General features: G+C 41.4%; 1 protein-coding gene across 7 annotated transcripts in view; it reads right to left on the bottom strand.

Annotated features, from left to right (window-relative positions):
- The window catches only part of LOC109875211 (astrotactin-1), a 261,237-nt gene that overhangs the window by 106,682 nt on the left and 127,295 nt on the right, over positions 1-27,260 (bottom strand). For all 7 annotated transcript variants that reach the window (XM_020467457.2, XM_020467459.2, XM_020467458.2 and 4 more), the window contains 2 exons: positions 19,110-19,214; positions 14,849-15,037 (listed from right to left, as the gene is read on the bottom strand). In XM_020467457.2, the coding sequence (XP_020323046.1) occupies positions 14,849-15,037; positions 19,110-19,214 (294 nt within the window). The remainder of the gene's footprint in view (positions 1-14,848; positions 15,038-19,109; positions 19,215-27,260) is intronic.

Below are 27,260 nucleotides of genomic sequence, written 5' to 3'. Positions count from 1 at the left end.
GATAGGTGATTGTAGCCCAGGAGTGGCTGATGGAACTCTTCAGCTGGCTAGCTTGCAAATAATTGATGTTCGCTCCGGGATCGACGTAAGCCAATAGTCACACGTATAGCAGCTAGCTAGCTGCGAGATCCAGGTGTAAATGTCCAGAGCTTGCGGTTGAAATCTGGGGATATGGAGAGAAAAATAGGTCTGGTATGTTCTGGTCTGAGTCGCGTTGTACAAAACTGGCGATAGCTTTTCGTGCTAAAGCATAGCTGATGACCACAAACCGTGGTTAGCTGAATACTAACGTTAGCCAGAAGCTAGCCAGTTTACTGGCTATCTTCTGGTTAGCTTCTGGCTAGCTTTTTGTTAGCTTCTGGCTAACTAATCCATTGTAGCAGCGAGAAAAAAAATCAAAGTGGCCACATCTCTCACAAAAACTGATAAAAAATTAAATCCCGGATAATTATAAGGGAGCAGGAGAACCTATAAATTGGCTACAATAACTACAAGGACTTTTTAAGCAACAAACTAGCAACAAAGTAGGCATATTCTAGTAGTATCACGTTTCAAGTAAGACCCAGACAAAGACAACGTCGAAGTAACAAAGTAACAGTTTATTAACAGAACAGGGGCAGGCAAAAAGCAGGTCAATGGCAGGCAGGGGTTGACAATCCAGATAGGTGGGGCAAAGGCAGGCAGGATGGCAGGCTCAGGGTCGGGCTAGGCAAAGGTCAGGCAAAGGTCAGTAATCTAGAAAGGTGGGACAAAGGTACAGGATAGCAGGCAGGCTCAAGGTCAGGGCAGACAGAATCGTCAAAACCGGGAAAACTAGGAAATCGAGAGACAGGAGCAGAAGGGAAATGCTGGTAGGCTTGACGAAACAAACAAACTGGCAACAGACAAACAGAGAAGGTATAATATAATAACAGAGGGGATAATGGGGAAGATGGGCAACACCTGGATGGGGGTGGAGACAATCCTGGAGCGGCTCGAAGGCAGAGGAGATGAGGGGTAGCGGGAAGCGGTTCTTCACCGCGTGCATCGACTAATGGAAGGAAGAAGGATGGATGAATCCTGAGGCTAGGGAGTCCCCAATGTAGGTCTCCATCACCTTGATCTCTGGTCCCGACAGAGTGCAGTCGTCCCCAGGGCAGGGTAGTGCTAGGGAGAAGGTCAATCCGCAGTCATATGGTCGGTGCGTCGGAGGCGAAGTGGCCGGGCCTTGTTGAACACCTCCCAGAGGTCCTGGTACTCTGCGGGAATGGCGGAGAGGTCTGGGGCAACTTCTGAGCCCCCAGGAAGACGTCCCGGGGAAGGTTGTACTGACTTCAGGCAATGGGCATGGAAGAACGGTCTCCAGCCCATGATGGCACCAGTAGAATAGTTAATAAGGGTATTGTGTTGCTGGAGCCAGGAGAATCCCAAAACCACGGGAATCTGAGGAGACTTAATGAGCAGGAACTGGATAGCCTCGCTGTGGTTCCCTGACACACGTAGGTTGGTGGGAATAGTATTGTGTGTGACTTGGCCTATAGAGCACCTGTCCAGCGCTCTAACATCCATGAGAATGGAGTGGCGTTGCCCAGCTCAGAAGCCAGGGTAGAGTCCAAAAAGCTCTCATCAGCCACTGAGTCGATGATGACCTGGAGAGATTTTGACTGGTTTCCCCACAGCAGAATTGCATGAAACTGAGTTTGAGTAAGGGAAGCAGAAAAGTTCTCCATATGGCCCACCAGCGTCCTCGCTCCTACCGGTGAGCCTGGTCTTTTAACCTCTTGGTACTAGGGGCAGTATTTTCATTTTTGGGAAAAAAACGTTCCCGTTTTAAACGGGATATTTTGTCAGGAAAAGGCTATCTATCTGGGAGTCTCGTGAGTGAAAACATTAGAAGTTCATCAAAGGTAAACGATTTAATTTGATTGCTTTTCTGATTTCCGTGACAAGGTTGCCTGCTGCTAGCAAGGCATAATGCTATGCTAGGCTATCGTTAAACTTACACAAATGCTTGTCTAACGTTGGCTGTAAAGCATATTTTGAAAATCTGAGATGAAAGGGTGATTAACAAAAGGCTAAGCTGTGTCTCAATATATTTCATTTGTGATTTTCATGAATAGGAATATTTTCTAGGAATATTTATGTCCGTTGCGTTATGCTGATTAGTTTCAGGCGATGATTACGCATGCGGGTTTGGGAGTCACAAAAGTTTAACGGACAAGAGTCCCGCAATACAAGCAACTCTCAGTGTTGAGCCTGTATAGCCGTTCCGCTGGAGACAAACCAGCTATGCCTAGTTGCATAGGCTCGGGAAACGGTGATTCGGCCTTCTTCGGTGACTCTCTGTTGGAACCTCGGGTAGCCTCGGGTTCGCTCGGCAACGGGGCCGTTGGGGACTTCCGCGATGCCTCGGAGGCGGGGTAGAATCATTGGCCGGGCGAGTGAAATCGAATCTCCTCTCCCTCCGTCATTCCCGTAGTCAATCCTGAAGGTAAAGGCAATGAGGGAATCGAGAACAATCAGTAATTCCCGGGCTGCAAGCTCGTCCTTGACCTCCTCCGAGACTCCGTGTAGGAGTATGTCGAACAGCGCTTCCTGGTTCCAGGCACTCACAGCTGCCAACATGCGGAAATCCACCGCATAGTCTGCCACACTGCGGGAGTCCTGCCAAAGCTGGAGTAGCTTCCGGGCAGCCTCTCTCCCGGAGAAGGGGGCTTCAAACACCTTCTTGACCTCTCCCACAAACTCCTCTAGACTGACGCATATGGCCAATAAGGTATGCTATCTTAGAGAGGTTCGAGGGGAAGGAGGAGGGCTGAAGCTCGAAGATGAGGGCACACTGAGCTAGAAACGCCCGACAGGTGCCCGGCTCTCCATTGAAGCGTTCCGGGGAGGTAAGCGGGGCTCCTGGGAAGGCGGAGTGACCGGTGAGGCGGCCCTGCTAACAGCTGAGTTACTGAGGAGCTGTGAGGTTACCGTCATAGTAGCATGCCTCCCAGCCAACCCGCGGAATTGCTCCAGCAAGATGTCCAACGCCCGGTCATGGCGTTCGGCCAAGGTGTGGTCCCCCTCCATAAAGCCACAAAGCAATTCCTCGTGCCTACCAATGGTGGCTCCTTGGGAGGAGATGGTGTTGAGAAGATGGTGTTGCGCAGCTGGTCCGAGTCTGCTGTGTCAGTTATGGCGAGTTCGTACTATCACGTTTCAGGTAAGACAACGTCAAAGTAACAACAGTTTATTAATCGAACAGGGGCAGGAAAAAAGCAGGTCAAGGACAGGCAGAGGTCGGTAATCCAGATAGGTGGGGAAAAGGTACAGGATGGCAGGAAGGCTCAGGGCAGGCAAAGGTCAGTAATCCAGAAAGGTGGTGCAAAGGTACAGGATCGCAGGCAGGCTCAGGGTCAGGTAGAATGGTCAACACCGGGAAAACTAAGAAACAGGAACAATCGAGAGACAGGAGCAGTGTGAAAACCGCTGGTAGGCTTGACGAAACAACACTAACTGGCAACAAACAAACAGAGAACACAGGTATAAATACACAAGGGATAATGGGGAAGATGGGCGACACCTGGAGGAGGGTGAAGACAATCACAAAGACAGTTGAAACAGATCAGGGTGTGACAAGTAGCTAAACTTCTGAGCTAAATTCAAATAGGATACTTCAAGCCCTTGTATTGTTTAAAATTGCAGGTGTAACATGGAAAAAAAAATGTATTTGTCTTGTAATTTCATTACCAGATAATAGTGGGAATAAGCCCACTAGTAATTTGTAGTCATTATATCCAGAATAATTAATAGGACGAGTGTTGGATGTTGTGCAATATTCTATCCTGCACAATTGCGCACAATCCGAGGCACAAAACAATCCGAGGCACAAAACATATGAAAATACTGATTACCTTGATGCTTTCTTTGTTAAATCTAACGAGAACCTGCTGTAAATCAAGCAGACAACAACAGATTATCAACCTCAATTCGCCAAGGATATTAGATCCAACTTATATCCAGGCACAGCTGTCTTCACCAGTTTAACGAATGAGACACTAAAATATTCTGGATATTTCCTTGCAAATGCCTTTTTTCCAGGACTTGGGCTGTTGATGTATTGCTTGCTCTATCACAACAGCTGTTTGTCTTTTCTGATTCAGATGATGATGTGTGAAAATATCACGGCGTAATTAAACAGCTCGACACCAAAATGCACACCCAAACAAGTATTATGCACAATTATTGAAGAACCACGTTAATGGCAGTATCAATATTACGTTTTAACTATCAAAGTAAGGTGACTATTTCAGTTAAATGCATTTGAAAAATGGAATGCTTCTATTATTTTGGATTTGTGTGCCATGAAAACTGTTTTCACCATGTAACATAAGGAGACACAAAATGTTAAGTAGTTACGCTGCATTTCTGAGATCTCTATACAAAAAAAAGTCCAACTGCTACATAGATCCAGGATTTTTACAGGGTTCTAGTTCAATGTCGAATGTAACTGATTAATGCTTAATATATGATATAACGGCAACTTACACCGCCATACATTCAAGGACAGAAAAGTAACGTTTTATGTCACACGATTTTGGACTCCTTCAAGAGTTGTCCAAAATCACCAACATTGATAAGGTGTTGAACCTGTTACCTTTATTGAATATATCTATGATGCCTCCCCTTATATCTTAATGTAATGACACAAACAAAAATTGGCAAAAAAATTTGTACACTAGTTTATAGAAAGTCCCCCATCTATTGATCAATAATGTACATTAATGGAAGGCATGATGATGGCCCATATCCAAGCTGTATTTTGACTCTCAGGTAGAGGTCGACCGATTAATCGGAATGGCCGATTGATTAGGGCCGATTTCAAGTTTTCATAACAATCAGAACTTTACTGCGTTTGCCAGCAGGTGTTCAAGCCTATCAACTCCCGAGATTAGGCTGGTGTAACCGATGTGAAATGGCTAGCTAGCGGGGTGCGCGCTAATAGCGTTTCAAACGCCACTCGCTCTGAGACTTGGAGTAGTTATTCCCCTTGCTCAACATGGGTAACGCTGCTTCGAGCCCAGGTAGGAGCGAGGAGAGGGATGGAAGCTATACTGTTACACTGGCAATACTAAAGTGCCTATAAGAACATCCAATAGTCAAAGGTTAATGAAATCCAAATGGTATAGAGAAATAGTCCTATAATTCCTATAGTCCTATAATTCCTATAATAACTACAACCTAAAACTTCTTACCTGGGAATATTGAAGACTCATGTTAAAAGGAACCACCAGCTTTCATGTGTTCTCATGTTCAGAGCAAGGAACTTAAACGTTAGCTTTCTTACATGGCACATATTGCACTTTTACTTTCTTCTCCAACACTTTGTTTTTGCATTATTTAAACCAAATAGAACATGTTTCATTATTTATTTGAGGCTAAATTGATTGTGTTGATATATTAAGTTAAAATAAGTGGTAATTCAGTATTGTTGTAATTGTCAATATTACAAAAAAATTGAAATAAAATTGTCCGATTAATCGGTATCGACTTTTTTGGTCCTCCAATAATCGGTATCGGTGTTGAAAAATCATTATCGGTCGACCTCTACTCTCAAGAGCTTCTGTTGTGAAGATTGGACACCGTGAGAGGAGAGGAGGAGAGATGCTACTCCTTAAATCTGCTGCTAAAGTTTCTCCTCGTACTTAGGGATCATTTGACAGAGACGAAAACACAAAGATAAAGCCACATCTCTATAAACAAACACAGCTAATATCTCTTCAACAATTTAGAATTCAATAAAAGGATAAAAAAGAGACTATGCTATGCCATCTCACGCCATATATCCCTGGAATAGGCAAACTGTGTGGAGCAGTTTCCCTCTTCCTCTCAATGGCAGAGCATGCAGTGGTCAAATAGGCCTGTAGAGGGCAATTATGCTGCACAACATCGCCAAACAAGGGGAAGGAAAACTCAGGCAGGAAAAATGTGTCTCGATTTATCTTGTCTTATATTTTTTGGTAAGCATTTCACCCTGAAAGAAGAGCTAGTGTTTTTCCTGCCCTCTCCTTCGATTAGAACATTCATTAGGTAGCCCAATTCAGACAGGAGGTACAATGCTCTCATTCATTTTGACATGCAAATCAGCTATGTTCATTATGATCAAATTACTGCAGATTTTCAGTGTGGTGGAAATATGTTATAAGACAATAGGAAAATTGGACACATTCTGAATCTGCAGCAGTGTTATCCTCAGCAAATAATGACGACACCCTGCAATCAGCCAATTCAGTTGCTTCATTTAAACACCAGGCATTCTTGAGTAAATGTACAAAGAATTTACAGGATATTTTTATATTTATTTCAGTATTTTGAACATGTTTGAATATGTTATATGACTGGCTTCTACTATTTCATATGTATGGCCTGACCTGACAAACTCCATGGTTTTTCTGACAAAACAGGATTAACAGTGGGTGCCTGATACTGTTGCTCCTTCACACACAGAGACGCATAGGAATCACTTCGGCATGCTTGAGCTATGTGAAAATCCACGTCACTTCTCATAGAGGGGCTATGTTTGAAGCTTTGCAGTTTGTAGCATTTTGGATCGACCCAGGGTCTGTTTGAGGAAGCAGACACACTTATACCCCTAGGACAGGAAGCTTATACTCTCTTTTATGTCAATTATGGTCAATAATGCAATACGGAAGAAGTAGAATATTATTCCCTATGACTTTGTTGAAGAAGCACAAAAGTGTGTTGGACTCACTGGCACAATTAAAATGAATCCATAAACTTTTATATTAAAGCGTATTTTCAAAGGAATCTCCCAGCTAATGAGATAAGATTCACTATTAAATGGCTCATATATTTGATGCATGACTGTGCTTTAATGCAAAATTGTAATATATGTGAAATCATGTATTTATATCCCCCCTCTACCTTTTTGCCTCAAGACACCGAAGGGAGAAATAAATCCATACACGATGAGCAGCTAAACCCACAGCTCATAGATCAGTGTCAGCCAATCAGAGCCCTGGATTGTGTTGATAACACGTTGCTCAAAGTGCTAGTGGCCTTGATGAAAAGCTTCTAGCAGTGCTCTCATCACTCTTCATCTGCTGGGGCACCAGACCAGTTCACTGAAACTAGCTGCTCTCCACATCAAAACACACATGCACGGAAGCAAGCAGGCATACACACACACACACACGCATACACACAGTTGTACATACACACACATACACCATTATCAGTAAACAAGGCATGTCCAAGACATTTCTAATATTCCCTCTAAAGATGTATCTACATTTTTGCATCTCCTCGTTCATGGATTTCATGTGCTGCAGAATATTGTACTATATATTATTTTACTGATATTACATGAAGTCCTTCCATGAGTATATGACTTCTAATTAAGAGTTAAGTGTAAGATCACCATTCGCAATATGAAAGAGCAAGCATTGATTACCAAAGCAGCAAAAATCTATTACATTATGCAAATGCTGGATTGGAAATGCTGTGAAATTACATTCTAAAACATTTAACTATGACTAGGAAGCAATCAACTATAACCAGCAATTGCCTGTTGATGGTTGTATGATATAATGACTACCAATAGGTGCAACACAGCGACGTCAGACAATAACTTTGGCTGCTATTACTCTAAGCCTATGCTGAAATCCTATTTACAGTGCCAAACACATGTATGCATTTGCATGCGAAGATACAGTATCAAATGTATACTGTTTGAAATATATACCAGTTGCAAGTGCTGGGGATAATTCAGCTTTTTGGGTATGCCTACATCACTATATGATATGTCCAGGCAATATAATTTCTTCAAGGGGATTTGTTCCTTACAACTGTTACTAAATGCACAATGACATGCACTTGGATATAAAGTTTCTTATTATAGTTGCTATTTTTCTGTGCAAATTACTTAGTAATCCCGGCTTCTTTGTTTAACGCTTAAGGGATTTGGATTGGTCTGTCATATGATTGTTCATTAACGATAAAACCTAGTCTAAGGCAGCATCCCAAATGGTACCATATTCCCTACATAGTGCCCTAATTTTGGTTGCACCCTGGCCAAAAGTAGGGCACTATGCAGGGAATAGGGTACCATTTGGGATGCTCCCTTAGTCTGATTAATATGCACAACAGTGTCCCATAGCTCCTCATAGCAAAAAGACAATAATAAGTGATGTGCCTTGATCATAATTAAAAGGGACTCAAGCAGTGTGGGAAGATTACAAAGCAATGGATTTACAATTCTGAAGGTGTTGTGAACGTGAATTTACCGCTAAGACATTCCAGTAGATACTTCTCTCCAACAAACCTCTGAAAGCTCAGTGGGAATGACATTTATATCACATAGCAACGCAGTGTAAGTTGAGTAAAGCTCTTTAAAACACATGCTATCTTTAAAAAATGAAAGAAACTCTAGCTAGCATTCCCTACAGCCAGACACAGGCTTTGACATTTAATCAATTATTAATTAAGTGCAACAACATTGCGTTCTCCAGTTATCTCATAATATTAGGCAAAAGCACTTAGCCTACACACTTTATTCAACATGATTTAGTTCCAAGACTTATAATGAATGTATTCAACAACCAGTCAAATGCTTCCATTTTGATTGAGCTGTATAACATTGAAATGACAAACTTCAATGATTTGATCTGATGAATTATCCAGCAGCAAAAAGTGTGATACAGCAAAAGAGAGAAAAAAGTAGTCATAAATTCTTAAGTCTAAAGGCCACTAAAAGGCAGTGTGAAGGACAAATCTCCTATTTGCTCATCTATGTTAACTCAAAGTCCAGAGGGTGTTGAGAGGTAGTGCCCTTCAGCCGAAGGACAAGCAGAGACACACATTACTCTGAATTACCTCAAGACAGCCAGGGCAGAAATCCTAAACTGATGTCCTATCCAAAACCTCACAACCCCACTCTTCTGCTCTGTAGGACTAACAAAAACAACAGGAAAATTGGGGGTTGTCTGTTGGAATCAACATTTTAAATTAATCGTCAAGACAATGACCTTGAACACTTCAACTTAAGGTGGGATGTGGGGTTTAACTTCTCTTAAGCCGAGGGTAAAGGCTGACGAAACGGATCATGTTAACTAGGATTAAAACAGACTGGGTTTTGGCAATTACAATACATAATGGATGGGATCTTGTTTTGTGTCTGGGTTTCGATGAGAGTGCAGCAGGGGGGATTGGAAGGGCCTCTTGGGGTTATGATTCAAACTGGCTGACTCAAAATGGTATTCATATCTTTTAGGCCCCTGCTCTTATGGAGATATTACAGCCTTAGATTGTTTTTCTGCTGAGCAAGGAAATTGTGCCTCACATAGCCTACGCTTGACATTAAACTGTGTGTGTGTGTGTGTGTGTGTGTGTGTGTGTGTGTGTGTGTGCGTGTGCTTATCACATTCATTTACTACTCAGAGGGAAGAGGCTATTCATGGCTTGTTTTATGCAGCCTTTGGCACTTTTTCAAGCCATCACTTGCTTATCATATTCAACTGTGCACAGTGCAGGATTTCCTTCAAAAAGTACATACATTAAGTTAATCGTCAAAGACAGTAAGAGCAAGCGCCATACTTTGTTTACCCTCTTCAAAGTTCTCGCAATGTGCAAGTTATTTATATTTGACAAGTGAGATTAGCCCTCTCTTCTTCTGCTACAAACTCTCTGAAGACATCAAGCTCGAAGTCGAAGACATCTGCTTCACGCTCTCTCTAATTGTCTCACCACTGAGCATGAAGCGCACATTCATCACCCTGTCTGCTCTGCAAGATGCCTGCACACCACCTCATACCAACCACACACTGCACCTGACAGAGAGAGGCCAGAAGAGGTAGGGCGGTCTGAGGCCAAAGTTCACTTTCCACCGTACATGCAGTACTATGCGGAGCACCCATAGCATCCCCTTCTCATCGCTACCCTCCTTCCTGCTCTTACCTCAGGCTGCAGAGCCTGCAGAGACACCTGGGCCATGCTTAGCCGTTACCCTCTGACCTGCCTGTCAGCCAGAGCATGTGCAGCATGGGGGACCAGGAGAGCAGGAGAAGAGAGAGAAAACATCCTGGATAAGTGGTAGATATTCTGTCACCCCTCAGGAAGAAACATGCGGAGGGTTGAGCGTGGAGAGCAGTGCAGGTGGTGCAGTGACAGTCACCTCCCTAATCAGTCAACTCCGTACTGTGTCAACTCCGTACTCTTTCAACTCCATACATTTCACTATTCCTCAACCTCTGATCCTCACACTGTCTGAGTAGAATAATACAGCATTGTTTTAATAGCTGAGTTGCTTTATATATGGAATAAATAAGGACTGTTTTTCCTGTTTGTTGTCTGTGTTAATCAGAGCCTTGGCTTGACTACATAATGACCCTGACACTAGTCTTTGGGTGAAAGCACAGCTTTGAGCCAGACAGCAAGTGATCTAATTCAAAATGACAGAGGTCAGTAGCCTTTTAAAACAGATGGACCTTGGGTTTAATGGAGGTCATTATTCAGACGTACTGTTGTTGATGTTCAGGTGCTTTCAGGTGTGCTACTTCACTGTCTCCAAGACCTCAGGACAATGCTAAAATGTGTAAAAATGTACAATACTACATTATGTGGTACTGTGTTTTTTATATGTTTAGTTTCTCATAAGTTGAGGTTCTAGGTTATTTCTCATACAGTAGACAGTGCTTATCTCTCATGTATTAATTCAACGTAAACTGTTTCTAATATATGAATTCAACGTAAACTGTTTCTCATATAAATACAGATGTCAATTTTTGCTACTCTTTTCTTCTCCTGGTAGCCAGTTCCGAGTTCAATATGCCGGTGACAGCAGGTTGCTTCCTTTCAGCGCGACTGCGTGTGTAGAGATGGGGAGCAGCTTGTTCGGTGCTATCTGGAAACCTTGGGACGGCCTTACCACATTGAAGTTGAAATTTAAAAAATTAAGTCCCATCCTGTGTTTGTTATTTCTTTAAAAATCAAGTCGTATCCACCGGCTATTTTCTGGCAAGCTAGTTGTTTGATAGATAGGATAACATACACCAGTACGTGTGCTTTTAAGATTCTGTTCATTATATTATATCCATCTAAAATTATATCATTAATCATGAGGATTGAATATGATATCCTTCACTGTTTGAAAAATGCATACTGTTCAAAACTAATGAACTACGGTTGGCTTATTATTTATGATCTAATGATAATGTGCCTGTGTTTTGGATTTTCAAGCATTCACACCTACAGGAAGTGAATTCAAAAATGATCATTTCAATACATTATTTACTCAAACAGACTATAGAGTGTTTTAAAAAAAAGTTATTTTACATGTTGAATTCGTTTTTTAAATTAAATTAAGCTTAAACCTAATACGAACACCATGGACCAGTTTTTCATTAATGTTTTATCAAAAGATTTCACTCCAAGTGTGTCATTACTTGGCCATAACTTCTCATACATTGCCACATATAAATAAGTCGTATTATGTCTGCTGACAGAACTCCCAAAACATCCCAAAATTATTAGCAGACTCAGGCCAAATCCAGAGGCGCTCTGATATTTGGAGCAAAGGCTAGAACATGGATCACCATAGTCTCCAGTGAGCTCATTACTCTCATCAAAAGTGCAGGACTTTTATGGACATTCTGTAACTTTGCAAAAATAATTATGATTTTTAAGAAATCTCTCTTTAGAAGTTAGGCCTATGTCCCAGGAATCAAAATGTTCATATAGTACCATAGTTCCAGTCTCATAATTTGTCATTCCCTGCTCTAGAAGAACCAACATTGCGCTGTGTAAAGCGAATTCACAAAATAGCGTTTAAAAAAAACATTGCCTTTTGTATGTAATCGTGTAATAATATCTGTAGCAATGTCATAGAGTGAGAAAATGAAGAATAATAGAGTTTTCATGCGGATGGAAAACTCAGTCATTTAAAGCCATCTGTCAGAAGTGGTAATATTCTGTAAATTGTGAGGCAATGTCCTTGGGAAGAAGGCAAAGTGGTCGATTCAACCAAAGGAAACAATGGTGGTGAAGTTATTGGACTGAAACACAGGGGAAAGAGGGGTCATTCATTATCTGGCTTTGTCTGGGTGGGGAAACAACTACAGGTATAAATATGGATTGCTGACAGAGTAGGAATTCCACCTGAAATCACTCTTTCATGTGGTTAAAACTGACAGCTTATATTTTTTTCTACAGGAACATGGGTTATGAAAAACTACAGTAACAAATTGCTGGGGCTCAATGCATCCGTACATTCTATCCATCCGTCAAACCCTCCTTTGAGAGGGACTTTCCATTATTTTAAAAGCGAAAGCGAATGACTTATACATAAAATACAGTTTCTCCAAATTACTCCATTTCATCTAAATTATGTTGGGGCCGCAGATCCAGGTGCCTTGTGTGAATTCGCCGGCGAGTAGGTAACCGGCCTTTAACATCCGTCCTATTGGCCAACATGCAATCGCTGGAGAATAACCTAGATGAGCTCCGTCCGAGACTATCCTACCAACGGAACATTAAAAACTGTAATATCTTGTATTTCATTGAGTCGTGGCTGAATGACGACATGGATAATATACAGTTAGATGTTTTCTCCATGCATCAGCAAGACAGAGCAGCTACCGCCGGTAAGGCGAGGGGGGGTGGTCTGTGTCTATTTGTCAATAACAGCTGGTGCGCAATCTCTAATATTAAGGAAGTCTCGAGGTTTTGCTCACTTGAGGTAGAGTACCCCATGATAAGCTGTAGACCACACTATCTAACAAGAGAGTTTTCATTAAAAAAATTTGTATCAGTCTATTTACCCCCACAAATCGATGCTGGCACTAAAACCGCACTCAACGAGCTGTATAAGGCCATAAGCAAAGTAGAAAAAACTCATCCAGAAATAGTGCTCCTATTGTCCGGGGACTTTAATGCAGGCAAACCTAAATCCGTTTGACCTCATTTCTACCAGTATGTCACATGTGCAACCAGAGGGGGAAAAAAACTCTAGACCCCCTTTACTCCACACACGGAAACGCATACAAAGCTCTCCCTCGCACTCCATTTGGCAAATATGACATAATTCTATCCGCCTGATTTCTGCTTACAAGCAAAAGCTAAAGCAGGAAGTACCAGTGACTCGCTCAATACAGAAGTGGTCAGGTGATGCGGATCCTAAGCTACAGGACTGTTTTGCTAGCACAGACTGGAATATGTTCCGGGATTCATTCGATGGCATTGAGGAGTATACCACCTCAGTCACCGGCTTCATCAATAAGTGCATTGATGATGTTGTCCCCACAGTGACCGTACGTACATATCCCAACCAGAAGCCATGGATTACAGGCAAAATATCCACACCGGGCTAAAGGCTAGAGCTGCTGCTTTCAAGGAGAGGAACAGTAATCTGGATGCTGATAAGAAATCCCTCTATGCCCTCAGATGAACAATCAAATGGGCAAAGCGTCAATACAGGACTAAGATTTAATCCTACTAAACCGACTCTGACGCTCATCGGATGTGGCAGGGTTTGCAAATTAGTAAGGACTACAAAGGGAAACCCAGTGACTGCGAGCTGCCCAGTGACACGAGCATACCAGATGGGCGAAATGCCTTTTATGCTCGCTTCGAGGCAAGCAACACTGAAGCATGTATGAGAGCACCAGCTGTTCTGGACAACTGTGTGATCACGCTCTCTGTAGCCGATGTGAAAATGTTTCACTGACATTTTCAACCTCTCCCTGACCGAGTCTGTAATACCTACATGTTTCAAGCAGACCACCATAGTCTCTGTGCCCAAGAATGCCAAGGTAAACTGCCTAAATGACTACCGCCCCATAGCACTCCCATCTGTAGCTATGAAGTGCTTTAAAAGGCTGCTCATGGGTCACATCAACACCATCATCCCGGAAACCCTAGACCCACTGCAATACCGCCCAAACAGATCCACAGATTACAGGGGCCCCTCAGGGGTGTCTGCTTAGTCCCTTCCTGTACTCCTTGTTCACCCACGACTGCGTAGTTAAGCACGACTCCAAACACCATTGTTGAGTTTGCTGACGACATGGTAGGCCCGATTAACAACAACGATGAGACAGGCTATAAGGAGGAGGTCAGAGAACTGGCCGTGTGGTGCCAGGATAACAACCTCTCCCTCAACGTGATCAAGACAAAGGAGATGACTGTGGACTACAGGAAAAGGAGGGCCGAACACGTCCCCATTCACATCGACTGGGCTGTAGTGGAGCGGGTCAAGTGCTTCAAGTTCCTTGGTGTCCACATCACCAACAAACTATCATGGTCCAAACACACCAAGACAGTCGTGAAGAAGGCACAACAACACCTAATCCCCCTCAGGAGACTGAAAAGATTTGGCATGGGTCCCCAGACCCTCAAAAAAGTTCTACAGCTGCACCATCGAAAGCTGTGCATAGTCACTTTACCCCTACCTACATGTACATATTACCTCAATTACTTTGACTAACCTGTACCCCCACACATTGACTATTTTTCAGTACCCCTTGTGTATAGCCTTGTTATTGTTATTTTATTGTGTTACTTTTTTAACTTTAGTTTATTTAGTAAATATTTTCTTAACTCTTATTGTCTTAAAACTGCATTGTTGGTTAAGTGCTTGTAAGTTATCATTTCATGATTAAGTCTACACCTGTATTCGGCGCATGTGACAAATACAATTTAATTTGATTTGTGCGTTTGCACTGTGTTTAGAAGGCAGAAGGCCTAGCTTTGTCCAATCTCACCCACTCTCACTTTCTAGAACATGTTGGAACATGAACCATCAATGGCTTCCCTCCAGCAGTTCATTAGATTTTACAGTACAGTATCTCCAATCAATTAAAGGTCTTACCTTTGCTGATGTCCTGGTACTCCAGCCACAGCTGTCTCTGGACCTGCTTGTTGGGGTACCAGATAGTGCAGGCCTCCTCGAAGCCATACACAGCCTCTTGTACAAAGTGATTACCAAACTCCCGGAGGATGGAGACAAAATCATGGCGGAGGGTGGCACCATCCAGGGAGTGGATGGCAGAGCTGAAAGCTGTTAGGAAACACAAAGAGGGAGTTAGAAATGGATAGGCTACTGACAAATCCATAGCAACACAGTTCATGCCTTGTGTAAATAAAGATAAATTAATGTTGAAAAGCAATGAAACTATCACACCCTGATCTGTTTCACCTGTCTTTGTGCTCGTCTCCACCCCCTCCAAGTGTAGCCCATCTTCCCCATTATCCCAAGTGTATTTATACCTGTGTTCTCTGTTTGTCTGTTGCCAGTTCGTTTTGTTCGTCAAGCCTACTAGTATTTTCCCCCTTGCTCCTCTCTGTTTCTAGGTCATGTTTTCTAGTTTTCCCGGTTTTGACCATTCTGCCTGACCCTGAGCCTGCCTGCCGTTCTGTACCTTCTGGACTATGATCTGGATTTACTGACCTCTGCCCTTGTCCTGTCATTTTGCCTGCCCCCTGTTCTAGTAATACACTTTTGTTACTTCAACACTGTCTGCATCTGGGTCTTCCCAGAAACGTGATAGAAACGGACATAAACCTGACACAGGAAAAAGCTCAAATATTTACATGTATGATAGTATTTATTTTTACATTCCATATTCAGAGTAAATCAGTATGTCTATGAAGATAATTGTTTGTTCGTAAGTAAGTAAGAAACACATGCCGGTATTATAGAATACAAGCCATAAGCATACGATACACTTATGCTACATTTCAATTTAAATGAGAAAATATGTACAGTTTGTACTTGTTTGTAGTTTTAGGTAAACATCCTAATGAAAGCTCAAGTTTGTGAAATGATAAGCTATGACTCCCTATGTTGTTGTGACAGTGCACAGACTATGATTAAAGTGCCATATGTAAACTTGAGGCTTTCTTTAAGCCTTAAATTGAGCCTTCATGAAATCCTCAGAGGGGAGTCATTGTAAAGCATTTACTCTTGCTGGTGTTTTTATATCTTTGGGAAAACACTAAAAAACATGTATAGCTCTTCAACTGTTCCATTATCATTCGAGAGCCCTAGCATTAACATCCTACCACTCACAACATGCTAGTCTTACATTATCATTCGAGAGCCCTAGCATTGACATCCTACCACTCACAACATGCTAGTCTTACATTATCATTCGAGAGCCCTAGCATTAACATCCTACCACTCACAACATGCTAGTCTTACATTATCATTCGAGAGCCCTAGCATTAACATCCTACCACTCACAACATGCTAGTCTTACATTATCATTCGAGAGCCCTAGCATTAACATCCTACCACTCACAACATGCTAGTCTTACATTATCATTCGAGAGCCCTAGCATTAACATCCTACCACTCACAACATGCTAGTCTTACATTATCATTCGAGAGCCCTAGTATTAACATCCTACCACTCACAACATGCTAGTCTTACATTATCATTCGAGAGCCCTAGTATTAACATCCTACCACTCACAACATGCTAGTCTTACATTATCATTCGAGAGCCCTAGTATTAACATCCTACCACTCACAACATGCTAGTCTTACATTATGAAGCAAAACAGTCCTTATGGAAGATTGTGCTTTGGTATCAGGTGTAAAAAGCTGTAATAATAAAAAAGCTGCTGAACTCCTACAATTAATGACACTGAGGAAATGGAATTCTAAAGGCTGTAGCCATGTTTATTAAAGGCAGAGAACTCTTATCTGAAATGCATTAGTAATGGTACATCTATATATGTAATATGTATGCTATACTCCACACGTGTGGCGAAGTAAACACAAAATGCTTACGGATAAATAAATGACAGACACGTTAAACAAAACAAATAATGCAAGTCATGGCATCCAAAAAGAAAACAAACAAATCCAAAAATCATTCAAGCCCAAATAAACTATTCTGCAATAACTTTCTGGCAGTCTGAAAACTCATGACACATTCATATAAAATATTTTTTTGCATGTTGATGTAGGCCGTTCAGATGATGAAGCACCACAATATTGGACAAATATAAAAAGTTAGAGGGTGGTCCTATTTCACAGATAACATTTGGAGAGTGGGGTCACAGCATGGGTCAAGTGCCTTGCTAAAGGGCACATCAACAGATTTTTCACCTTGTCAGCTTGGGGATTTAAACTAGCAACCTTTCGGTTACTGGCCAAATGCTCTAACCACTAGGCAACCTGTTGCACAAGTGGAGGGTCCTGCACATGCACAGAGGCTTTGGGACCTTTAGTTGTCAAGAGGAAAGGTCCAGAAAAGTCGGATTCGCAACCACTCCGAAAAATAAATAAATAAAAATGACAAAAAGAAGAGAATCAAGAACTTCAAGAAGCTCTACAGCAAAGTACTGTCAACAGTAGAGTAGAGAGAGTCCTTCTAAGAAGTAGTGCTTCACTAAAAACCTATCCACAATCATCTTATTTCATGCCATTTTCATGGCAGGGCCTGTCAAAATATATTTGCTGAGATACAAAGTTATGTGGATGATGACAGCTTATCAGACCATACAGGGAGGTTGTTCTAAACCACGGCTCCGTGATGCAAATGTGGAATGCCATCTTTAGGCTTCAGGCCTAGTTTCCATTACCAAAATTTCCCTTTTTGCCACTTAGGCATGTGCCAAATTTTTTCTTGACGTCCACTGTTCAAGTGTGCATGTAACTCACTGCATACAAGATAAATAGGACCCTGCATTAATATAATCCTTGACTAGAACCCTGATTATAACCATTAATTAATTAATTGAACCATTTCAACGACTACAGCTCAGCATTTAACACCATAGTACCCTCCAAACTCGTCATCAAGCTCGAGACCCAACCCGCCCTGTGCAACTGGGTACAAGACTTCCTGACAGGCTGCCCCCAGGTGGTGAGGGTAGGTAACAACATCTCCACCCCGCTGATCCTCAACACTGAGGCTCCACAAGGGTGCGTTCTCAGCCTTCTCCTGTACTCCCTGTTCACCCATGACTGCGTGGCCATGCACGCCTCCAACTCAATCATCAAGTTTACAGAAGACACTACAGTGGTAGGCTTGATTACCAACAACGACGAGACGGCCTACAGGGAGGAGGTGAGGGCCCTCGGAGTGTGGTGTCAGGAAAACAACCTCACACTCAATGTCAACAAAACAAAGGAGATGATTGTGGACTTCTGGAAACAGCAGAGGGAACACCCCCCTATCCACATCAACGGGACAGTAGTGGAGAAGGTGGAAAGTTTTAAGTTCCTCGGCGTACACATCACGGACAAACTGAGGTAGTCCACCCACACAGACAGCATGGTGAAGAAGGCGCAACAGCGTCTCTTCAACCTCAGCAGGCTGAAGAAATGTGGCCTGTCACCAAAAACCCTGACAAACTTTTACAGATGCACAATTGAGAGAATCCTGTCGGGCTGTATCACTGCCTGGTACGGCAACTGCTCCGCTCTCAATCGCAAGGCTCTCCAGAGGGTAGTGAGGTCTGCACAACGCATCACCGGGGGCAAACTACCTGCCCTCCAAGATACCTACACCACCCGTGGTCACAAGAAGGCCAAAAAGATCATCAAAGACAACAACCACCCGAGCCACTGCCTGTTCACCCCGCTTTAATCCAGAAGGCGAGGTCAGTACAGGTGCATCAAAGCTGGGACCGAGAGACTGAAAAACAGTTTCTATCTCAAGGCCATCAGACTGTTAAACAGCCATCACTAACATTGAGTGGCTGCTGCCAACATACTGACTCAAATCTTTAGCCACTTTAATAATTAAAAATTGGATGTAATAAATGTATCACTTGTCACTTTAAACAATGCCACTTTATATAATGTTTACATACCCTACATTACTCATCTCATATGTATATACTGTACTCTATACAATCTAATGCATCTTGCCTATGCCATTGGGCCATCGCTCATTCATATATTTATATGTACATATTCTTATTCAATCCTTTACACTTGTGTGTGTGTATAAGGTATTTGTTGTGAAATTGTTAGATAACTTGTTAGATATTACTGCATGGTCGGGAACTAGAAGCGCAAGCATTTCGCTACACTCGCATTAAAATCTGCTAACCATGTGTATGTGACCAATACAATTTTGATTTGATTTGCTTTAATTATGTGTTATAGTTACCTTGAGAGAGAACCCACTGGTTCAGTTTGACATGGTACAGGACAGACCTCAGCCTCCAATGCTGGATGAGTGGGTACCCAGAGACCTCACTGTAGTTCACCATTCCTGTAAGAGGCACAACATATCACATCACCTATAATTTTCCATTCCAGTTAGCAGGGCTTTGATGCAAAGTATGAAAGTGGTAGATTAACAAAGAAAGATACACATGTTAAGTACAGAGAATAACTTGCACAGCACATTCACAAAAAGTGAATCTGTCTTAAGCTACAGACAAACAGTGGGCTGTCGGTGACAGATCATTAATACACTCTGATGGGTTGGAAAAACACTGATTCACACAAAAGCATGTAATGGTCTCAAGCACTTTGACATAATTACAATACCACCAGAGCGCAGCATAAAGAAAATGTATCACATTCTGCCCGCCTACAATGTCATTACGAAGGAGTTCGACGAAAACCTTCACTGGTTAGTCCCTCAAAAATGTACGTACAGATGCCTTGCTTCTTAGGGTAATGATTGACTTGGTCAGCTTGTTGGGGTTAACAACAAATCATCAATGGCAGGCAAAGCATAACAAATGTAGCTATATGTAAACGAAAATACACGGGACGTGGCGACATTCATCATCCAAATCCTTTCTTTAGATTAAATTAAGCATTTCTATTCTACCTCTGGTTACGGTACAGAGTTAACATCCCTCACACATCACCATATGTAGCGTTGGCATGGTGCTAAATCATCTCATCTCCTATGGCAACTGTCAGCAATTCTGAGCTGTGCAAGGAATCACACCCATACATCAATTTAACTTTCCCTTCATGTGCTACACATCTGGAAGATGTCTGAAGACACAGTATATCCTGGGAGCTTTAAGAGATGCTACATTGTCAGTCAAAACATCTGTGAAACGTAAAAAGAGAGCATGTGAATCGGAATGATGGACCTTCCGATTCACAACTGTATGAGGACATTCTGGGACCGTGTCACAATATATCACCCTAGTAGGCAACTACTAGTTCAGACACCCACCGGAGGACAGACACTGACAGAGTCGTTTTGTTCTACTGAAAGTACTATTCAATGAGAGCTGTAATATGGTATTGGTAATGTGGGATTATTGCCAGAACTTTCCAATTCAAGACTGTATGAGGACCGTATGGACTCATGTTACAATATATCATGCTTCTGAGAGACATTGAAATAGAGACTTTTTTGTTTTTAGTAATAGTGAAATGAGAGCCGTGTTGTCCTATTGGTATTGAATGGGTAATGGGGTTTGTGTTCCCCTGGAAAGAACACAAATACTGTGTAGAGGATCATTCTCTTTCAGTGTAAATAAGGAGTAATGCAACGTATTTGTAATTTAGCTCGAGAGCCAAGTGAAATTTGCTCCGGTAACAGTTCCTTGTTTGGCAGGGGCTTGACATATTGTATGAACTTGATGAATAAGGCTCTAAATGTGATGTTCACACATTGTCCTCACCTTGAACAACATTCATTTATCCCTTCTTATGGGAAAACGCTCCCCAAACAATACAATTCCTGGTAGTAGGCACAGCGCTGCACTGTTCATGTCCCCTTATAAAATGAATAACAAGCCAAAACATATACAGCCCATATTCCTTCTTTTCAAAGGCCTTGTCTCCCTTTACCCCTTGGGTGCTCTGCTCTCATTGTCTGACAGAATGAGTAATATGACTGAACTTCACATCACAAACACAAGTTCAGTCTCTAGTCGTCGCTAGTCATTTTGCCACGATGTGGCGAGCCTCGGGTGGAGTCATTAACATACACTAAAATGAACATAGATTGAAGAGAGAAAAAGATAGACACAAATCAAGGACTAGGAGGCAGAGGAGATCTGAATATCAAACCCTATGTTTGACCACCATGGATCTATGATCTAATATCCTGAGGGCCTTGTATATCTCTGTGCCACCACTGCCAAATCTTAAAAATCTAGAATCTTCTCTCAGGAAGATTCATAGCGACAACCACAGATGGAAGTAATCTTATGGCTCATAGAACCCCATTAACTATGGGACCCCATGTTCCATTTCACTCTTGGATAAGTCGAAGAAGGAATGACTGAGGAAAGAGGTGGAACACTGAGAATTACCTGACACTCCTCTACTAATCTAAGTGGGTCCCAAATGGCACCCTATTTTCTATATAGTGGAGTGCACCACTTTGACCAGAGACCCCAGGGTACTATATAGGTATAGGGAATAGGTTGCCATTTGGGACGCATCCTAACTGTAATATAGCAGCGGAGCCCACTCTCCTTCCTGAGGAAACTGATAAAAAATCTCAAGCCTACAGGAGGAGAAAAATGTTAGCTTTTGAAAAGATGTATGGGAATGGCTGTACGTAATGCCTTGATAATCCAACGGCTGTCACGTCTACTCCCGCCCCTCCCCTCCGGCGTTTGACGTCGCCGGTTTACTAACCACCGGTCCTGGGAATCATCATTACGCACACCTGGACTCCATCACTTCACTGATTATCTCCCCTATATCTGTCACTCCCTTAGTTCTATTCCCCAGGCAGTATTGACTATGTGTTTCGTGTCTGTACGCTACTTGTGTTTCTTGTATTGTTCAGTTTATTATTAAACTCACCACTTACACTTGGTTCTCGACTCCCAGAATCCACATTACAATGGCAAAGATTATGGTATCATATACGTTGTTGGACTAAATCACTAGGCCTACCACTCACCTCTCCTTGACCAGGTCTTCTCCAATGAATCATTTCCACTGCCTCTCAACAGTTTTCATAATGTTAGTCTTATGTGGTCAGTTGATCAGTATTTTATAGGTGGTGCCCTCTGTTCCATAACCATGTTCATTACAAAGTATACACTACACTACAGCATCTATAGTACACCTACTGTAGGTTATATTGAAAACATTTCTAAGATTTCTAAGATTCACTCTTTAAAAGGTATGTGGAGATGCATATTTTGTCTGCTACTTGAAACAAGAAAGATAATTTGCATAATGGACAGTAATCAATTCAAATCATATTGAAAAAAGACAATCATGTTAATGTATGTGTTACTCAAGTGAAGGTCGGATATTCGGAAAGTTAAGTTTAGCATTAAGTTAACAACACAGAAGTTTATTTGTTAGAACGGTGCTACTGAACATATTCTGAACACTACCTCTCTGCTCTTCTGTAAAGTTTTGATTGAAGACAGACCAAATTAACAAACCAGGCAGGAGGCCTTGAAGCCCCACTAAAAGGATGGAGCATTAAGACTGCAACAGTAGGAACGTCTCACATCTAAAGAATCCAACAGATTGAGGCCATTCATAAATCAGCCTCAGACTAATTAACGAGGCAGATTTTGCATCCAAAATGGCACCCTATTCCCTATATAGTGCACAACTACTAGCCCTGGTCAAAAGGAGTGCATTAAATAAGAAATAGGGTGTCATTTGGAATGGAACCTGAGGGGGTTTTTTAATTCCAAGGTGACACCCTTTCCATTTTAGCATTGTCAAAGGTACTGTAGGACTAGGAACTGTCAATGTCTTATAAAATATCTCAGCGATGCCTCTGTTCTTTAGCGATCACTAGGCCATATGCTGTGGCTTTAATTGAGAGGGACTTGGGGAGAAGGGACTCTGTGTCGCAGTTTGAATCACTGCCATTCTGCTTGCATCAACGGTCAAACCACAAACCACCAGTTCAGTTCCCACCAAACCCACCAAACACATTCCCCCCCCAAAATGTACTATAATCCTGATGCTAGAAATGAACAAGCAGCTCAACTAGACTGTAATGTCAGTCAATATAGACTTCTGAGAAGTTATTTACCTGTGTACTGTCTAGGCATACATAGATCTCTGTAGATGTCTCCTCAGAGGAGGCCTGTAGATCCCAGAGGAACAGGTGCGCACTGTGATGGCAGTCTTTTTAAGGGGCCACCCTTAAGATCCCCGCTCCCATGCTGGGGTCCACACTGTATTAATTATCACATCTAATGCTGTCGGTTAATTAACCGCAGGGAATGGCTCAAGCAATTAATCAGTGTCAAATAATAAATTAAACCCCAAATGTGATTACAATTGTGGGCTGCATCCAAAATGTAAGATGAATGGAGCTTGGCTTTTTCAGGTACGCCAGAAATTGTCTACTACTCACAGGCAGATTGCACAGTGCACAGTAAATAAAACAATTGTCATGACTCTCTCTCCTTGGTGAGGATCAAAAGGACCCATCAGCTACACAAATCTTTGAGGATAGACAGACCCTGTTTTATGACTTAAATACCTAGCAGAAACTCTCCCTGTGGCTCTGCAGGATTGGAAGGCCGAAAATCCTTTGTTACACAGAGAGACTTTGCCGCCAAAAACTTCAACATCAAACAATGGACACTGGAACAATATATTTCAACATCCGAATGTTGGAAATTATGAGAGATGGTATATGGAAAATGCATGTCTATTTTGTCATAAAAATTATCAGAAAGACGTTATAACGGAAACGTTGTAACTTTAAGAGCTTTCACACTTTATTTATCAGATTTACATCTAAATGTTGTAAAGAATTACATGATTAAACATGAAACAATTTTTCAAAAGATAGAAATGTGATTTTAGCCTTCTAAATGAGAATTGTGCCCAGTCAGTAGACACACCCAAGTGAGCTCAGAGTTTGTGTCAACATGACCCAACGCCCTCTAAGACCAGGGTACTTAAAAGGACTTACAAACTAAAGTTACATTAGACTAAAACATGCCGGGTTGCTGCCGGCGTGTAAAGTGGTCCTAGCTGTACCCTGAATAATCAACCATTGAGACCAGAGAACGTGAGGCCGTGGTGCACACGTTGAAATGGTTAGAAACTTTGTAAACCAGACCAGAACATGCACCGTCTGCAGCTGTGCATGTAAAGTAGTCTAGGACATTTGCCCAAAGACGAGAGGGAAGAAGAGATCCCTCTGACCACCATGTGGTTCATCTGAAGTATCTATTCTAACGAACACTCCAGAACAAAAGAAGCCTACAACTAATATGGACGTTGTGACCTCTGAGGGACAACCAGAGACTTACATCAAACCACTTCCCATAGAACCATCGAGTTCAACAGAGAGACGAAAAAGACATCCATGCGTAAATATATACAGTGCAGTTCTTTTCCCGAATGAGCGGTCGTTCATGTCCAAAGTATTCCTATTACCGTGAGTGTAGCCTCCAAATGTATGTACGACAAGGTAACTCTCTTTGTCTCTCCCTCTCCTTACATACCCCTACCTTTCCATTGTGTAAACGAATGGTTATGCTTTTCTTCGTCCACTAGGGACCTGTTTTCATTGTATTATGTATGTAATCAATAACCTTATGCTGTGTGTTTACGTATTCTGTATAGTTTGTAAATACATAATTAAGCCCATTTGTGTATTGCTGATTAATCACTTAGGTTATGGTTCGTGCAGATATCCAAGAATTGTGCGACGTTCAGAATGTGACTGGTGAGGTAATAATGAATCATTGACTGTTATTGATGTAAGAGATATTAATATATTTCTAGAGTTTAAGTCGGGAGATAGTAACTCGTTAAATATTGTTTCCCATGGTGCCCCAAATTCCTAATGAGTTAATTGTTACATGATTAATTTAATCAAGTATCAATTAAACCTAGTAGGTAATTATTTGATAAAAACAGTCAACACATTAATGGTAGTCACTTCACAACACACTGTTGTCAAGGAAATGTATATGTGTAACTACAGTAGACACCTACTGCTAGTACATTACAACTGAAATATGACCTATTAATAGTACCAATGATTTTACTTCCATTCTGGAGAACATCACATAATTCTTATGCAAAGTTGGATACTCGCTACTCCATAAAGTATACAGTGTCTTCAGAAAGTATTCATACCCCTTCACTTAATCCACATTTTGTTGTGTTACAGCCTGAATGCAAAATAGATTAAATAAATGTTTTTCTCACACATCTACACACAATACCTCATTTACATAAGTATTCACACCTGAGTCAATACATGGTATTTGGCAGTGATTACAGCTGTGAGTTTTTCTGGGTAAGTCTCTAAGCATTTTGCACACCTAGATTGTACAATATTTTCCCATTATTCTTCATAAAATTCTTCAAGCTCTGTCAAATTGGTTGTTGATCATTGCTAGATAACCATTTTCAAGCAGATTTAAATCAAAACTGTAACTTGGCCACTCAGGAACATTCACTGTCTTCTTGGTAAGCAACTTCAGTGTAGATTTGGCCATATGTGTTAGGTTATTGACCTGCTGAAAGGTGAATTAATCCTCCAGTGTCTGGTGGAAAGCAGACTGAACCAGGTTTTCTTCAAGGATTTTGCCTGTGCTTAGCTCCATTCCATTTATGTTTTATCCTAAGAAACTCCCCAGTTCTTAACGAATACGGGAAGTAGCCTAGTGGTTACAGCGTTGGACTAGTAACCGAAAGGTTGCAAGATTGAATCCCAGAGCTAACAAGGTAAAAATCTGTTGTTCTGCCCCTGAACAAGGCAGTTAACGCACTGTTCCTAGGCTGTCATTGAAAATAAGAATTTGTTCTTTTACTGACCTGCCTAGTAAATTAAAAGAAAAAATATAATATAAAACTAAAAGCATACCCATAACATGTTTCAGCCACCACTATGCTTGAAAATATGGAGAGTCGTATTCAGTAATGTGTTCTAGTAAGCAAACATATGGAATTATTTTAAGATGGTCATACCATGGATCCTTTAGCTATTTTAGGACGCCTTGAGGTATAAACTGATTGGATAAAATATTGAATTTGGCCTGTAATACTACAGCCCAAAAAAGACAGTCAAAATATAAATAATAAGGAATAAGGTTTTGAAGTGTCTGTCTAAAATATATATATTTTTTTAAATAACCCCTTTTTTTTGTAGGCACAAAACGACCTCAATTCATTTGTACGGGTTACCTTCAGACGCGTCCTGTGACACTTGTGGGGGGTCGTCGAGCAAAATAAAGAACACCATCGTGTTCGTTTAGACCGATTTTCAGAATGTCTCATGGTCTGACAAACACCGCTGTAGCTCGGCTACCATCAACCGCAAATCCGGAAGGCCGACATAGGTAGATGCGGTGGATTGAAACCTGATATCTCTAGCTTAAACTGACATATTTTGATGGGGATTTTTTTATTATGTTACACGGATGTGTCAATAGACTCTTAAGGATAAAACACTATTATTGCACACAATGAGTTCATGCAACTTATTATGTGACTTGTTAAGACATGTTTTATTTATTTAGGCTTGCCATCACAAAGGGGTTGAATACTTACTGACTCAAGACATTTAATATTTTTATTGTTAATTAATTTGTAAAAAATTATCAGGTATTGTGTTTAGGCCAGTGACACAAAATCTCAATTAAATACATCTTAAATGCAGTCTGTAACACAACAAAATGTGGAAAAAGTCAAGGGGTGTGAATACTTTCTGAAGGCACTGTACATTTACTGAACATGAGAGACGCAAATTGGCTAATTCCGGGAATTCCGTTTTTTTTTTGTGCATGTGAATGCATGAGCAAGCCTGAGTTTGATTGCGTATTAACATAGCAATTATCTTTGTAGCTACGGAACAAGCTCAGCTTGTGTAGTAAAACGAGGTAACTTTATATGCCAGTCTGTAAATTCAAATTGCCTTGGCAAATAAACAATTAACCGTGCAACCAATTGATAGCACACGAGGAGAGAGAGGAAGATGTTTTTAGAATGTTAAACAAGGCTCTCCTAAGTGTGACACAATTAGGTCGGTACATTGAAAACAGACTATAGTGGAAGTTAGTAGGTTTAGAGTTTATTTTAACATCACCTTTGTTGCTGATAAACACTTGCTTTTAAAAAAAAACATATAACTTTTTCTTACCTATTCGACACTCGCTAAAATACATTTACATTGTACGTGTTTCTAACTGCTTTCCAGGTCTCATACAAATGGCTCAGTCTATCAACTCAAACAACACTCACGCTCTTCATTTGTCAGGCTAACGTATCTATGATTAGCCACACCAGGATTATAGATCCTATTTCAATTGAAGCTTCCAGCAAAAGTTTAATATTGAACACCGGAGATTGTTGAGCTTAAAGTTGATTTGTTCTTTACTTC

This window comes from Oncorhynchus kisutch, linkage group LG30, assembly GCF_002021735.2.
Source record: "Oncorhynchus kisutch isolate 150728-3 linkage group LG30, Okis_V2, whole genome shotgun sequence".
Classification (NCBI taxonomy): Eukaryota; Metazoa; Chordata; class Actinopteri; order Salmoniformes; family Salmonidae; genus Oncorhynchus; species Oncorhynchus kisutch.
The sequence above is the reverse complement of the archived record's forward strand: the minus strand, read 5'-3'. Positions and strand labels throughout refer to the sequence as shown.